Below are 14861 nucleotides of genomic sequence, written 5' to 3' on the forward strand. Positions count from 1 at the left end.
AAGATGATATACAATGTGATATCTATATGACAATGAGTGCAGATAAGGGCTTTTGTTTAGAACCGTTGGTGTTACAAAATTCACACTCACAGCCTTGGGTAGATCAGTTAGCAACTGTTTAAAAAATCTGTTAATCCTCAAAATTGATGGATCCTGGACTGTCGACTCAGGTCACGAGTGCTGTTTCCCTTTAAGAGAAAGGAAATGCAGGAAACGTACTGGGCTGCAAGTAAGATTGACACACAGAGGATTAAGACTCCCATCCCCTTGCATTTTGCTGATGAATGTACGTGCTCTGGAAATTAAAACTGAAGACTTCAGAGCACGATTGCAGGAACTGAGTGGCATCAGGGACCGCTGTGTACTTTGCCTCATGGAAACATGGCTTACTCCTACTGTTTCAGACGCAGTGCTGCAGCCCGAGGGCTTCACCATTCACTGCACTCACAGATTGGAGAGACTCTTAAAGGTAGAGAGGGTGGAGTGTGCTTCATGTTTAACTCATTGTGGTGTACAGACCCAGTGCTATCTCAGTCCTGCTTACCAGACCTGGAACCTCTAGCAGCCAAGTGTCATTCATTTTATCTGCCGAGTGAGTTTTCTGCTGTCATCCTGGTAGCAGTGTATATTCCACCCTGGCCAACATCAGGCCTGCAGTGGATGAGCTGAGCACCGTGATCAGCAGCCATGAAACAGTGTACCCTGATGCCTTCCCTGTCGCTGCAGAGGACTTCAACCAGGTCGACTTGAAGAAGTCTCTGAATAACTACCACCAACATATCACCTGTGGAACCAGAGGAGCCAACACACTTGAATACTGTTTTATCACAATCAGGAGCAGTTACCGTGCTATCACATGCCTATACATTGGCAAGTCCGATTATCTGGCTGTACTTCTACTCTTGGCTTCCAGGCTGACGCTAAAACCCACAGCACTAGTGATGAAGGGAAGCAAAGTAGCGATTGCAGGGCTGCTTCGACTCAGAGGACCAGACAATATTCAGTGATTCATCTTGGATTCTGAGTGAATACGCCACAGTTGTCACCAACTTCATCAGAACCTATGGGGATGTGTGTGTGCCTCCGAGAACATACCGGACATACCCAAACCAAAAGCCATGGATTCAGGACACGCACAAAGACAGGCGTGTAGAAAGAGCCTTAAGGATCATTGGGGACCTGAGTCACCCAACCAGCTACTACCATCCAGAAAATGATACCACAGCAACTGTATTTCTGTTATATTGACTATCCTGTTGTGCATAATATTTATCATAAATTACTATAAATCGTACATTGCTCATTTAGACAGAGACGTAATGTAAAGATTTTTACTACATGTATATGAAAGGTGTAAGTAATAAAGTCAATTAAATTCAATTCAGTAAAAAAAAAACAGCAGATTTGCAGTTGCTGAGGTCTAGACCTGTGGTGATCAAGACCAGTGATCTAGAACTCTACAAGAGGTCCAGGTACACCATATGAAGGCTATTTTAAGAGAGGTAAAACAATTCCCATTGAAGTTAGAGACTGAATTGGATGCATGCCAGCTCTGGCAGCGTTTGCAGACCATTACTTACGACAAGGCAAAACCCAACAGCATGAAATTCTGTGATGCTTCACTTCCAGATGAGCTCAATGCCTTTTGTGCATGCTTTGAAGGAGAGAATAAAACTAAACTGTGCAAATCCCTGCAGCATCTGGCCACGCTGAGACCTCTGTCTCAGAGGCTAACATCAGGACATCTTTCAAGCAGGTGAAAACTTGTAGGCACTCAAAATCTGTGCCAGCCTACTGGCAGAAAAGTTGAAGGGCATCTTCTGCCTCTCACTGCTGTAGTTGGAGGTTCCCACCACCTGTTTCAAAAGGGCAACAATCATACCAGTGCCCAAGGAGAGCAGGGTGAGCTGCCCCAATGACAATTGCCCAGCAGCACTCACATCTATGGTGATCAGGTGCTTTGAAATGTTGGTCATGGCTAGAATCAACTCCTGCCTAAGCAAGGACCTGGACCCACTGCAATTTGCCCATCACCGCGGTAGACCTACAGTGGATGCATTCTCACTGGCGCTTCACTCAGCCTTGCATCATCTGGACCGTAGCAATACCTATGTCAGGCTGCTATTTATTGATTACAGCTCAGCATTCAACACCATTATGCCCTCAGTACTAGTCAACACACTTCAAAACCTGGACCTCTGTACCTCCCTCTGGAACTGGATCCTTGACTTCTTCACCAGGAGACCACAGTTAGTGCAGATCAGAAGAAGCGTCCCCTCCTTGCTGGCCATCAACACCAGCACACCTCAAAAGATGGCAGCTTAACCCACAGCTCGACATAGATCAACTGGTTGAATGATGTTGCAACAACAGCCTCACACTCAACATCGGTAAGACCAAGGAAATGTTTGTGGACTATAGGAAGGAGCCGTCAAGGGAACACACACCGGTCCTCATTGAGGGATCAGCAATGGAAAGGGTGAGCAGTTTCAAGTTCCTGGGTGCCAACATTTCTGAAGGTCTATCCTGAGCCTAATCTATTGATGCAAATACAAAGAAGGCATGAAAATTAGGAGTTTGAGGAGATTTGCTGTGTCACCAAAGACTCCAGAAAAGTTTCTACATGTGTACAATGGAGATAAATGGTTGTATCACCATCTGGTATCCAGGGACCACTGCACATAATCAAAAAAAAAACTGCAGAAGGTTGCAAACACAGGCAGCTCCATCACGGGCCCTAGCCTCCACAACAGTGAGGACATAGAGGCCACCATGTGGGCATAGTGGTTAGCATGATGCATTTACAGCTTGGGGCGTGGGAGCTTGGAGTTCAATCCCAGCATCCTCTGTAAGGAGACTGTATGTCCTCTGCATGGAATGCATGTGTTTCCCCCCAGTGCTCCAGTGGCCTCCCACCATCCAAAGACATACCGGGTCAGTTAATTGGTCATTTGCAAATTGTCCTGTGATTGGGTTAGGGTTAAATCGGGGTGGCGCTGCTCAAAGGACCAGAAGGGCCAACTCCACACTGTATCGCTAAATAAATAAAATCTTCAAAAGGCGATGCCTCAAAAAGGCAGCATCCATCGTTATGGATTCACATCACCCAGGACATGCCCTCTTCTCATTGCTACCATCAGGGAGAAGGTACAAGAGCCTGAAGACACATACTCAATGCTTTAGGAACAGTTTCTTCCCCTCCACCATCAGATTTCTGAACCAACCTTTGAACACTTTCTCACTATTTTTGCTCTCTTTTCTGCCTAACTTATTTAATTTATATATATATATGTGTGTGTGTGTGTGTGTGTGTGTGTGTGTGTGTGTGTGTGTGTGTGTGTGTGTGTGTGTGTGTGTGTGTGTGTGTGTGTGTGTGTGTGTGTATGTATATATCTTATTGTAATGTATAGGGTTTTTATTATGTATTGCTCTGTACTGCTGCTGGAAAACAACAAATTTCACAACATATGCCAACAATATTAAACCTGATTCTGATTATGATTCAGGTGCATCCAGTTGTATATCAGTGTCATTGCTGTTTTTTGCTTCTGACCAACACACAGTGATGTCCATTTCCAGGATTATAGTGTGTCACTTGAAAAAAATATGAACAGACATTTCCCAATGTGAGGCACACTTGTGCATCCAATGAAATTTCCAGCTATGAAGCACATGGGATAACTTCACTCTCCTTACACCTTTCCCTCCGGAACATAGTTTGGAGCTTGGATCGGGTTGGCTTGGGGTTGTCTGTTGTTGAACACTCCAGGATAGCTTGATCATTGGAATACAACAGCTGGGAGGTCTGTAAAGTGATAGCATCTTCAACCTGGCTCCTTCACCATGGTTCACACTAACCTGCAATCTCGACTTTACTCTGATTTCAAGCCTGACTGCTTCACCCTTTCCTACCCACTGCCGGACTGCACAAAAACACTAGGAGATAGATTAAGCTACCTGGCCCCTCAAGCCCGTCAGCCCCATCATTCAATATGATCACGGCTGATCTCAGCTGAACTCCTCTGGGCCAGTTCCCTCTTGTTTCACTTCCTCAGCTCTTCACAAACCGACTCCAATATGTGCTGCCAGTCCTGTCTTTATTGCACCCTTCAAACACTGGACACCCCGTCCTTCTTGTCACCAAAATATTTGCCAGTTCTAAAATCCTCACTGCACTTGACATTCATCCAAATATCTGTCAGATTCATTGATTCCCTCCAACAGTTTACCAGCCAGCATGGAGATGGGTCAGTTAGATGGCATTCCTCCTGTGCCAAATGTATCTTCAGCCACATGTGATTGAGAGAGTGCATTAGTTACAGGCTGTGATGATTAACATCATGACCTTCCTACTCTGTGGACATCACGGCTGGTGGCACAGTGATTCAATGTAAGTTAATACTTGGCAGCAGAGCAGGGTAATTATAAGCTCACTCTGCCTATCTGTCAGGAAGTGCCTCTGATGGTAACACGTTTAAGAATTTGTGCTCCCTCCAACTATATATAAAATAAATGGGAGAAAATTACATATTGATAGACCATCAAGCTAAGTGTACTTCAATGTTTTACACTGAACGTGTTGAACTATTTAATATTGTGGGATTCCAGCAATTATTAACAGTGGACACAGAAGATTTTTTTTGTCAGTTACAATCTCTCAGAGATAAATAAGATGAAATAATTGCAATAGATTCGGCATAATTTTCACTTCCAGGGAAAACTGCAAGGAATTAAGAAGCTTCACACAAGCAAGAATTTTCATTGCAATCTGAGGTATAAACTAATCTGAAGATTCTACCATACTATTTATGCAAATTCCAAAAGAAAAGTCTGCATCAGTTGTGTTAACCATGTTTTATTTACTTGCCATTATTAAGAATGAATACACAAAGCTAAACTTTGTTACATCAACTTCAATTCCCACCAGAGAGCCATTTTTTCCCTATAATTATAAATAAATAAGTTTGATTATACAAAAGAACTAAAATATGGCTGAAATTTCACCCAGTAAGAAGAGCAATTGGGAGATTTTTTTAAATAACGGCTTAGATTCTTATTTTAAATTTAAAAACACAGTGATTGACAGAACTGGGAGCCTACTCTCACACACCTGTTAAATTTCATACCTAGTGTTGCCTAACACCAAAACTATTCTAAAGTGTCTAGTAAAGCAAGTAAAGTCAATTTTCTTGATTAAGTGGAGGTTGAATCCTAAATTTATTTGCCCAGACCACAATGGAGACTTTCTGCCAGTAAACCAGATTGCTGTGCTCAGCTGAATTCTAAATGTCCATCTTCATCAGAGGAAAATGATGCCACCCATGCAGAGGTTTGCTTTTACTGAAGAAGTTTAACATTATAGCTTTGATGCCTTCACTTTGGAATATGTTTTGTTTCACTGAATGAACAGCTGTTGCTTAGAATATTATTGTGTTTCCAGTTTATGACCCCAATGATACTCGAGCACCAATAAATTAAACACTGGAAGAACTCAGCTCGTCAAACAGCATCTATGGGGTGGGGGGGGGGGGGGGTGTGGACAGTTAGTGTTCCAGTAAATAACTGGAGGAATGGGATTGCTCCAGGTTGGCATAGAGACAAGCCCTTTGGCCCATCGATTCTTTACTGACCATCAGTCATCCACTGTCACTAATCCTATGTTAATCTCAATCTTCAAGGGAACTTGGATCTAAAGTCTGATTTAACATTATGGAAATAGAATCTCACAGTTAAGATTGCGCATGTATTGTCAATGAATAGAACAAAGAAAAATAAAGACGACTGGATTTTATTGTCATATGAAGGGCTAATGCAGTGCATTGTTTAAAACAGCATGTTAAACAGGCATTTAGAATAAGAACAGAAAAACAAATTTAAATGCTTTTTTTTTCTGGTATGGGGAAAGACCAGGGTTAGAGGCTTAGTAAACATGATCTGCTGGATCTCGCAGTCAGAGCAAAGGTTGGGTCACAATTTCCAGAGCTGTCATCCTGTCATGATGAAGGGTCTCGGCCCGAAACATCGACAGCGCTTCTCCCTATAGATGCTGCCTGGCCTGCTGTGTTCCACCAGCATTTTGTGTGTGTTGTTATCCTGGATGGCTTTGTGTTTCTGAAGGATATGCTTTCTTGTCCGATGATTTTAAAAAAAGGTGATAATTAGACACATTTCTGACAGACATTCTGATTGGGAACAGCTAATGCCATTGTGCGGACTTAACCGAGATTTTGCTCCATATGGTGAGGTGGGGGGTGGTTAGTGTTGTTACGCAGAATGTGTACCATGTTGTAACAGGAACCCCCCACATTTTATCCATTATTATTACTTAACAACCATAGACAATACTCAACAAAAATTTAAACCTAAAAGAGCCCAACATTTTCATTAGCTTGGTGTAATGACCCTAAAAAGAGTTCATGCTGTGCTGTGTAATATTTATTTATTGAGATGCAGCACAGATTAGGCTTCAACCAGCATCACCCAGCAATCCCCCATTTAATCCTAACCGAATCACAGGACAATTTACCTGCCAGCCAGTACGTCTTTGGAAACCGGAGCAGCTGGAGGAAAGCCACACGGTCACGAGGAGGACATAAAAACTCCTTACGGGCAGCGGTGGGAATTGAACCCAGGTAGCTGGCACTGTGAAGCATTGTGCTAACCACTACACTGCCATGCTGCCCCAAATATAGTGTGGCTGTGCTCTAAAGTATAGCTGTAAATATTTGGGGAACATGATAAATATGGTTTCCAGATCTATTCTTACTTTGTAAAATGAAGTCAAGCTACTGGCTGTTTCCTTTGTTAGGTGAAGATGGCCAAGCGAGTCGCTATCATTGGGGCTGGAGCCAGTGGGCTAGCATGTATAAAATGCTGTTTAGATGAAGGCTTGGAGCCTGTATGTTTTGAAAAAAGCAACGACATTGGAGGGCTCTGGAACTTTCAGGTACGTTTGGGTGTTTTATTAGTTTTTTGGTGTTTCCATGCCGTCCCTTGCCAATAAAAAGAGAAAATACTCAACAGATCAGACAGCATATGTGAAAAGAAAAACAGATAATGTTTCAGGCCTGGGAGACCCAATCAGATATGGTAACAGCATGAACCCCTAGACCTGGGGTCACCAACCTTTATTGCACCGCGGACCAGTTAATATTGACAATATTCTTGCGGACCGGCCGATGGGGGGTGGGGGGGTTGTTAATAACGACCAGAATATAGGTGATAAGTCAACTACTACGTCAGTTATAAGTGGCTAATACACTCAATTTCGTTTCTAAAAGGGTTTATCTAACAAATTTAATACTAAACACACAGTGCATGTTTTCATCGCATGAACATAGCGATAAGCTAATTATAACTCACTTTTAAGTCAATAGCATCGTAACATTTTAAGTAACGTTTGGATATTAAACACACAGCACATATTTTCCTCGTATGAACATATAAAATCATTGCAACACACCAGTGAGAGGACAAGGTAAGGGCCGGAGGTCCCCGTACGGGGGCCGTGGCAGACGTAGTCCAGAGAGAGCAGCCGACCGAGCGAGGGGTGTGACAGGGCGCGGCCCAGCCCCCTTGTAGGTAGGTAGAATCTATTGGCTAATGAAAGTTTGACTCGAGGGATGATTTTCAGTAGATCACAGCGAGGTAGCTGCTCTGCCTCTTACGAAACCCCGAGCCCGAATTAGGTCGTCAGCGAATATTTTAGCACCGGGTTCCCCACGAGCGTTTGGTGTACCAAACAGGTTTAGAGGCAGCGCCCATCAGTCCAGGCTCCAGGCCAGTATCAACGGCACTTCTCGCCAGCTGGTTACCTGAGGCTAACCAGTGATCCCTGGCGCGAGGGTGTCACTGCGTTTAGGCGACTGATGACTTCGCATGGGTAATGACCTCGCATGCGTTCAAGTTCAACAGTGGGCGTGACAGGCAATGAGAAAAGGTGCAGCTGACTCATATCGTTTCATATCGCCTAATCACATCGTTTCCTCACGGCCCGGTAGTACATGCTTTGCGGCCCGGTGGTTGGGGACCACTGCCCTAGACACCAATGAAACCTACTTGTTATTGAGTAATCCTGTGGAAGAAAGTGAGTTTCCACAAAGTTTGTTCTGTTGAAGGATCCCAGACCTGAAATGTTAACTGTATTGCTCTTTCCACAGATGCTGCCTGGCCTGAGTTTTTGCACACCTGTTTTTATTCCACTTTCCAACATTTGCACTTAAAAAAAATCTCCTGCTTTCACTGAGATCAATTTAAAATGGGTGTAACTCCACAAAAATATTATTTTTATGTATATTAACTTGGTGCTCAGCTATCCAGTCCCAAGGGACCTTGATGACTTGCGCTGAGGTTGAAATTGTGAGTTCAGTTTAAGTCATGTTTTACCAAACTAACTCGGTACTTTCTCAACTTCAAATCATTCATTTGAAGGCTCAGTTTATTGTCAAAGTATGCATGTACAACATAACTCTGATATTTATCTTCTCCAGATCGCCACAAAGTACAGAAAAACCATGGGGGTTGTTGAAGGACAAAAAACCTCAATCTCCCTCCCTCAACATGAAAACGAAAAAGAAACAAAACTCGCAGACCCCAAAACCCCCCACCCCCTTCCTCGCACATAAACTAACAGATCACCCACATGGAAAATGGCAGCTGTAACATCAAACCCCTCCCTCACAAAACGAAAGTGACAGTAACATCAAACCCCCAACCTCCTCCCTCGCAGGAGAGAATAGTGACACTAGCATCAAAAACCCAACCCCTCCCTTGCCCAGAAAGTAACATATCCCCCATCTGCCAGCCGGCAACAAGAAAGAACACACCAAAAACTGAAGGACAGCAATATAAAGTACAGTCCAATAATCACAGAGATCTCAGATTTTTGGAAACACCTTCCTGTCAGCATTGAGGAGAGCAGCTGCACGAACTCAGTCCTTCTGTGAGGAGCAACTGCCGTGCCGGGTTTGAAAGCTGTCGATCAGGCTGCCAGCCGCTGTCGACCCCATGGCCTCTGTGAAGAGTGACAGCCGACCTCCTTCGCTTCGGTGCTTCAATCTTCCTCAGCACTTTGAAATGGAGTTAATCATGGCCTCTTCCCCCCCCCCCCCCCCCCGCGCCCCATTTCTCATCTTTTCCACGATGCAGCTTGTGCCCTCGGTCCTCTCTGGACAGCAAGAGCGTTAGAACATTCGATCGAATTCCAAACTGCATGTCGCAGGCTCCAATAGCTTCTGTAACACAATCAAGACCAAAAGAACAATCGCAGAGAAAGTGAAATAATTGAAGGGATTACCTATCTGAAAGATGTTGCCCAAGGGATCATCGTTCGCTGGTGCCATCTTGAATGAAGATGGTTAGCTTCTGTTCTGTGCCCCAGAACAAAGTTCGTTTAGCACAACAACACATTTACTGCTTTTCTGCAAATTCCTACAGTTTTCAAATTGGTTTGGATTGGCCATGGGTTTGATTTTTTAACTTTATATTTGAGTAATTCTCGAACTTGACTCCCCACTTCTCTATCCAGCTCTCACAATGAAGCTTCATTGTGAAGAGGGAATACAACACCAGGACTGTGTAACACTGTCACGTGTCAGAGGTACAATTGTGACAATGATCCAAAACTATGGAATTCTCATTGTTCGGGTTTGACAACTTAGGATGAATATTTACATTGAGGGGTCCAATAGCATTCCATTCAGAATGGGACTGAGAACCTTGGTTTTGCAATGGGAGCACAAAGAGGACATAGTATGTAGGCAGTGGAGGATGGTCTCTGTTAACTGTACTTTGGTGGTGTCCTGCACACTGAAGCACAGTTTGCTAAATATTTCACAAATTATGCACACCTGTTTGGCATTTAAAAGTATTGGAAATATACACTCAGTGGCCACTGTATTAGGTACACCTGTATACCTGCTCATTAATGCAAATAGCTGATCTGCAAAGAAGTCAGAGGAAAATGGCCAGATTGGTTCAAGCTGACACAAAGGTGACTGCAACTCAAATAACCATGGTTTTCAACAGTGGTGTTCGGAAGAGCATCTCTGAACTCACAACATGTCGAACCTTGATGTGGATGGTCTACAGCACTAGAAGACCATGAGCATGTACCTCACGGCCACTTATTGGTTACAGTAAGTACAGGAAGATGCTCAATGTATCCAGAAGCAAAATTGAAATGTTTACGTCAAGTCGCATTCTCTTCTTGTTGTGGATCCAGAGTCAGAAGTTAAAGTGGGGAACATGAACGTTATTAAGATCTTCTTCCCTCCACATTCCTTGAAATTAGAATTCCGAATTGTTGTATTTATGTAACACGAACAACTAGCAAAACTTAAGCTGTGGCTACCAAACGATAAGGAGAAAAATAACAAATGATTTTCTTTCCTCCAAGAGAAAGAATAATTGACATTGGATAGATGCCTTTGAAAATACAGTGAATTCCGGTTAATTGGGCTATTGGTTAATTGAGGCAGCCAGTTATTTGAGACAACTCTTAAAGAACAAAAACGAATTGAGAAAATAGCTGGATTCCTTTTATTTATTTAGCTTTCATGATTTCTGCTGTGAAATTTCCATTAATGCACTGGGCTTATGGATCCTGTGCATGTTGTACGATCAATGAGCAGATTTTAAATACTGGGCAATTGCAGTCTGTTTGTGGTACACGGCAGGATTCTGTACATAAGACCAACAACTGAGTGTGACGATTGGTTTTGTCCACAGGAATCTGTCAGCAATTTTGACACCTTTTGTGTTTGGATTTGCCAACAGTCTGCAAGTGAACTAAAGCCAAGCAAAATCCAAGCCACACTGTGATTATAGGTCACACCATGAACAGTCTGATTATTGTGACTTGGGGAAATTGCAGTCTTGGTTGCCGTACCTTTGAGACAGAGGTACAAGGAAAATGTGCATAAAACTTTCATTCTCAAAACAAAGCAACCGATTTTCTGGAGAACTGATTTGAGGGTGGGGTGAATCACACTAGTAATTTTGTATTAACTTGCTAATAAATGTATTCTTTTTAACTTTATTCAGGAAAAAGTGACGGATGGGAGATCTAGCATCTATAAGTCGCTGATCAGCAATACCTCTAAAGAGATGATGTGCTACAGTGACTTTCCATTTCCTGACGATTGTTCAAACTATATGCATCACTCCAAAGTTAAGGAGTATTTGGTCCTTTATGCTACACATTTCAATCTGAGGAAGTATATACAATTTGCGGTAAGATTTACATCTATTTTTGAGGAAAGTTATCTGTTGTCTATTATCAAAATCTTAAATTAATTCAAAGGAAACCTGGGAGACCGGGAAAGCAGGTCTAGCTTCATCTTTACTTTTAGCAAGGTGTCACGTGGTAGCATGTTGACATATGCAATTAACATGTGTGTGTGTGTGTGTGTGTGTGTGTGTGTGTATTGAAATACAACAATACTATACAATGCTCCTTCCTGTTTAGGTATAAACTCCAACTCAATAAAGAACGCATCTTAATTATATACATATACATTTTCCTGGATAAAAATGGCATTAGGGGATACGGTGAGCGAGCAGGTAAGTGGACATGAGGCTAGGTTTAGATCAGCCATGTGATCTCCTGGACCAGTTTTCGATAGCCTGGATGGGTCGGAGAGGAATTTTCCAGATTTTTTCTCCTCAATTGGCAACTCGTTTTTTTTTCCCCGGGTGATCACATGGGTTTGGGCGGGATGAATAATAAAATAAAATGGGCGGCATGGTGCCCTGTTGGTTGGCACTGTTGCCTTGTGGGATTCGGTGAAAACTAGAGTTAAGATTGGATCAGCCATGATCTTGTTGAATGGCGGAGCAGGCTTGAGGGGCCAATTGGCCTACTCCTGCTCCTATCTCTTATGTTCTTATGTATACACTGTGTACTATGTAATACAACTACTATACAGAGACATCCACAGCATAGTAAATTTTAAATTGTCCCATTCAGGCCTAAATATTTTATCACTGTGGAGGATTTCTTACTCTTGCAGAATAATGTCTTTCCTGAAACAGGGATCACTCTGCTTGGTAGATGAGACTTGTGGCTGTGAAAGCAATCTCAGGCTATGTCCACACTAAACCGGATCATTTTGAAAACGCTGGTTTCACGTAAGAACAATAGGCGTCCACACTAAGCGTTTTTGAAAATATCTCTGTCCACATTAAAATGGATATTTCAGCGAATCTCCTCCTACTGCGCATGCACAGGACACATCTACCAAAAAGAAGTGACATGTTTGGTGTCGAATCTCGCTGTGAAAGTCTTGGTGCGCATTTGTTCAGTTATAGACTAGAAAAACTTACACGACGGACAGCTGTTGGCTCTCGCGCAGGAGGACTTAAAAGTTAAAAAAAACAAATACTGGAGCGTATGGAGGCAACCGACAGGGAGTTCACGGACAGTATGACCCGGCTGACGACGAACATTGAAAAACTCACTAACTCTGTCGCATTAATAAAGCCCCTTGTTAAATGTATAAAACATGTCTGCATCAGTATTATCTTGTATTTCCATACAATGTTACATTAGGCTGTTACACATCTATTGTCAGAGAAGTACTTGCATAAATAGGTAAACCATCTTCATACAAGCAAGGACAGAAAACAGGGCAAACTGAGTATACTTATTTATTCAGTAAGTTATGGGTCAAAGTATTTGGTGAGTACATTTCTAACTCTTCTGGCTTCAGTCTTGTTGCCGTCTGTTCTGAAATTGTTAGGTTGCATTCAAGAAAACAATGAAATGGCGCGCTGCCGTCACCATCTGTTCTGGCACGTCATGACAGTGTTTTTAAATTTCTCCGGTTACCCCGTCCACACTGCTCCGGCAAATCCGGCGTTTTCAAAATTACACACTCTGGAGAGCATTTCAGAAAATCTCCGTTTTCGGGGGATGAAAACACTGTTTTAGTGTGGACGGCGGATCAAAACGAAGAGAAAAAGCTTCAGTTATGGATTTATCCGGTGTAGTGTGGACGTAGCCTCAGATTCTGGGGCCTCTTCCATGGTGGTTGCAAGATTCTGATATTTTAGGAAATATTTCTGACAACTCTGCGCAACTTTCTTCTCCTTTTCCCTCTCTGGAATTACTTTAATCCCTTTCTTTTTCTTTCTCATGTTCCTATTCTCTTTCACGCCACTCCCTCTCACGCCTTTCCCTTTCTCGTCACCTTGTTTTTCTCATTCTAGGTTGTGCACCTTGATCTTAGGAAGGTCCATTTAGTTTCACTGGGGTATTTTCTTATTAACTGTTCTATTGCTCCCTTTATGACCTGATCTCTCCTGTCCATTTCCTCATCCACAACATCCTCTGACAAAACCTCTGTTATCTTATCTCTATTGACTCCTTTCTTTTCGGCCTTCCATTCATCCAGCTGGACTTTTGGTCTATGCATCTACTTTTACAAGCAGCTTTTTGTCTCCCATTTGAAGTTCATGCAATAACTTTAATGCACACAGAGTAGATTCTGGATCTTTATACTCACAAAAGCTGAGTGCTTGCAACTTTTCTGAAGCTCTTTGAACCCCCAGCGTATGTGGTGGTTTCTTGTGCCCCACAAACGACCAGGAGACACAGAAGATTCTTCAAGAAGGGTTAAACTTTAATTTGCAAATCAAAGCTGAGACAGTCAGTGAGCTAGTCGCTGATTGCCCACCGATCCTTGTACATAGCATTTTTTATAGCAATCTCCTGGTTTAATTAGCATATCCAATTGGTCTATAGTTGCGTATCACAAGTACATCCGCCACTATTGTTTCTACCTATTGACTTATTCATGTTCTAGTCTACATCTCTTAGCTACCTCTCATTAACACACCATTGTCTCCTACATTCTTAAGATTTCAAATAGCAAGTTCAAACTACATAATCTACATCAAGGCTGACTACATAGTTTCAGTTACACAGCAGACAAGTTCAAAGCAAAACATCTCTTAGCTACCTCTCATTACCACACCATTGTCTTCTACATTCAATTGGATACATGCATAGCACATAGCAAACTTCAAAGCTGAATACATCTCTTAGCTACCTCTCATTAACATATATTAACACACCATTGTCTTCTACATTCCTAGCATTTCACATAGTTTTGGTTACACAGCAAATAATACAAGTTTTATACTTCATAATATTTTATACTCCAATATATCCCCCCTTTGAGACCCAGAGGGTCTCACACAGAGAAAGAAGACTAAGAGTCTGCACACAAAAGCCCCAATAAACTCAAGCACTTATTCCCAAATCTCGGGTTAAACTATAATTTCCTGCGTCAAGACCTCAAAGTATTCTCTCCCTGTTACCCTGGGCCGCTGAGCCAAAAACCTGTCCCTCTGTATCTGAGACAGGGAAAAAGACTCAAAAGCCCTTACAATCTACTCCCACACTGTTGTTTTGCTCTTGTTCATCCTGCAGGTGTTGTAGGCTGTAACAATACATTTTCGGTGTTTCTTTCTCCACTAAGCTTGCTTCAGTAATTGTCACTAGCATTGAAAATTGTTTGGTTGCAGCACGCACTACAAGAGATTTGAGACAAGGAAGAAAACAGCACAGCACAAGCGCATAGCTCAACAATATAATACTGACAGTTATTGCTATTTTAGTCAGCCATGCTCCCCATCCTCCGAGTCTACTTTCTAACCAGTCAAATAACTGATGTTCAAATCCTGCATTCTGTCTGACCTCCGTCTGCAGATTCTTTAATTTATTCATTGCTCTGGTGAAAGACCCGTCTGGGCTAGTATTGTTTGGTATGAAAGTGCAGCATTGTTCTCCAAACATTACACACACACCCCCTTTTTCTGCCAAAAGCCAATCCAGTACCTGTCTGTTTTGCCACACC

At 42.5% G+C, this 14861-nt stretch overlaps 1 protein-coding gene across 2 annotated transcripts in view; it reads left to right on the top strand.

The window, feature by feature from the left end:
* Nucleotides 1–14861, top strand: part of LOC140737244 (flavin-containing monooxygenase 5-like) — a 135029-nt gene that overhangs the window by 91916 nt on the left and 28252 nt on the right. For both annotated transcript variants that reach the window (XM_073063560.1, XM_073063561.1), the window contains 2 exons: nucleotides 6809–6946; nucleotides 11044–11232. In XM_073063560.1, the coding sequence (XP_072919661.1) occupies nucleotides 6815–6946; nucleotides 11044–11232 (321 nt within the window). In that variant the 5' untranslated portion in view covers nucleotides 6809–6814. The remainder of the gene's footprint in view (nucleotides 1–6808; nucleotides 6947–11043; nucleotides 11233–14861) is intronic.

This window comes from Hemitrygon akajei, chromosome 12 (genome assembly GCF_048418815.1).
Source record: "Hemitrygon akajei chromosome 12, sHemAka1.3, whole genome shotgun sequence".
NCBI classification, from domain to species: Eukaryota; Metazoa; Chordata; class Chondrichthyes; order Myliobatiformes; family Dasyatidae; genus Hemitrygon; species Hemitrygon akajei.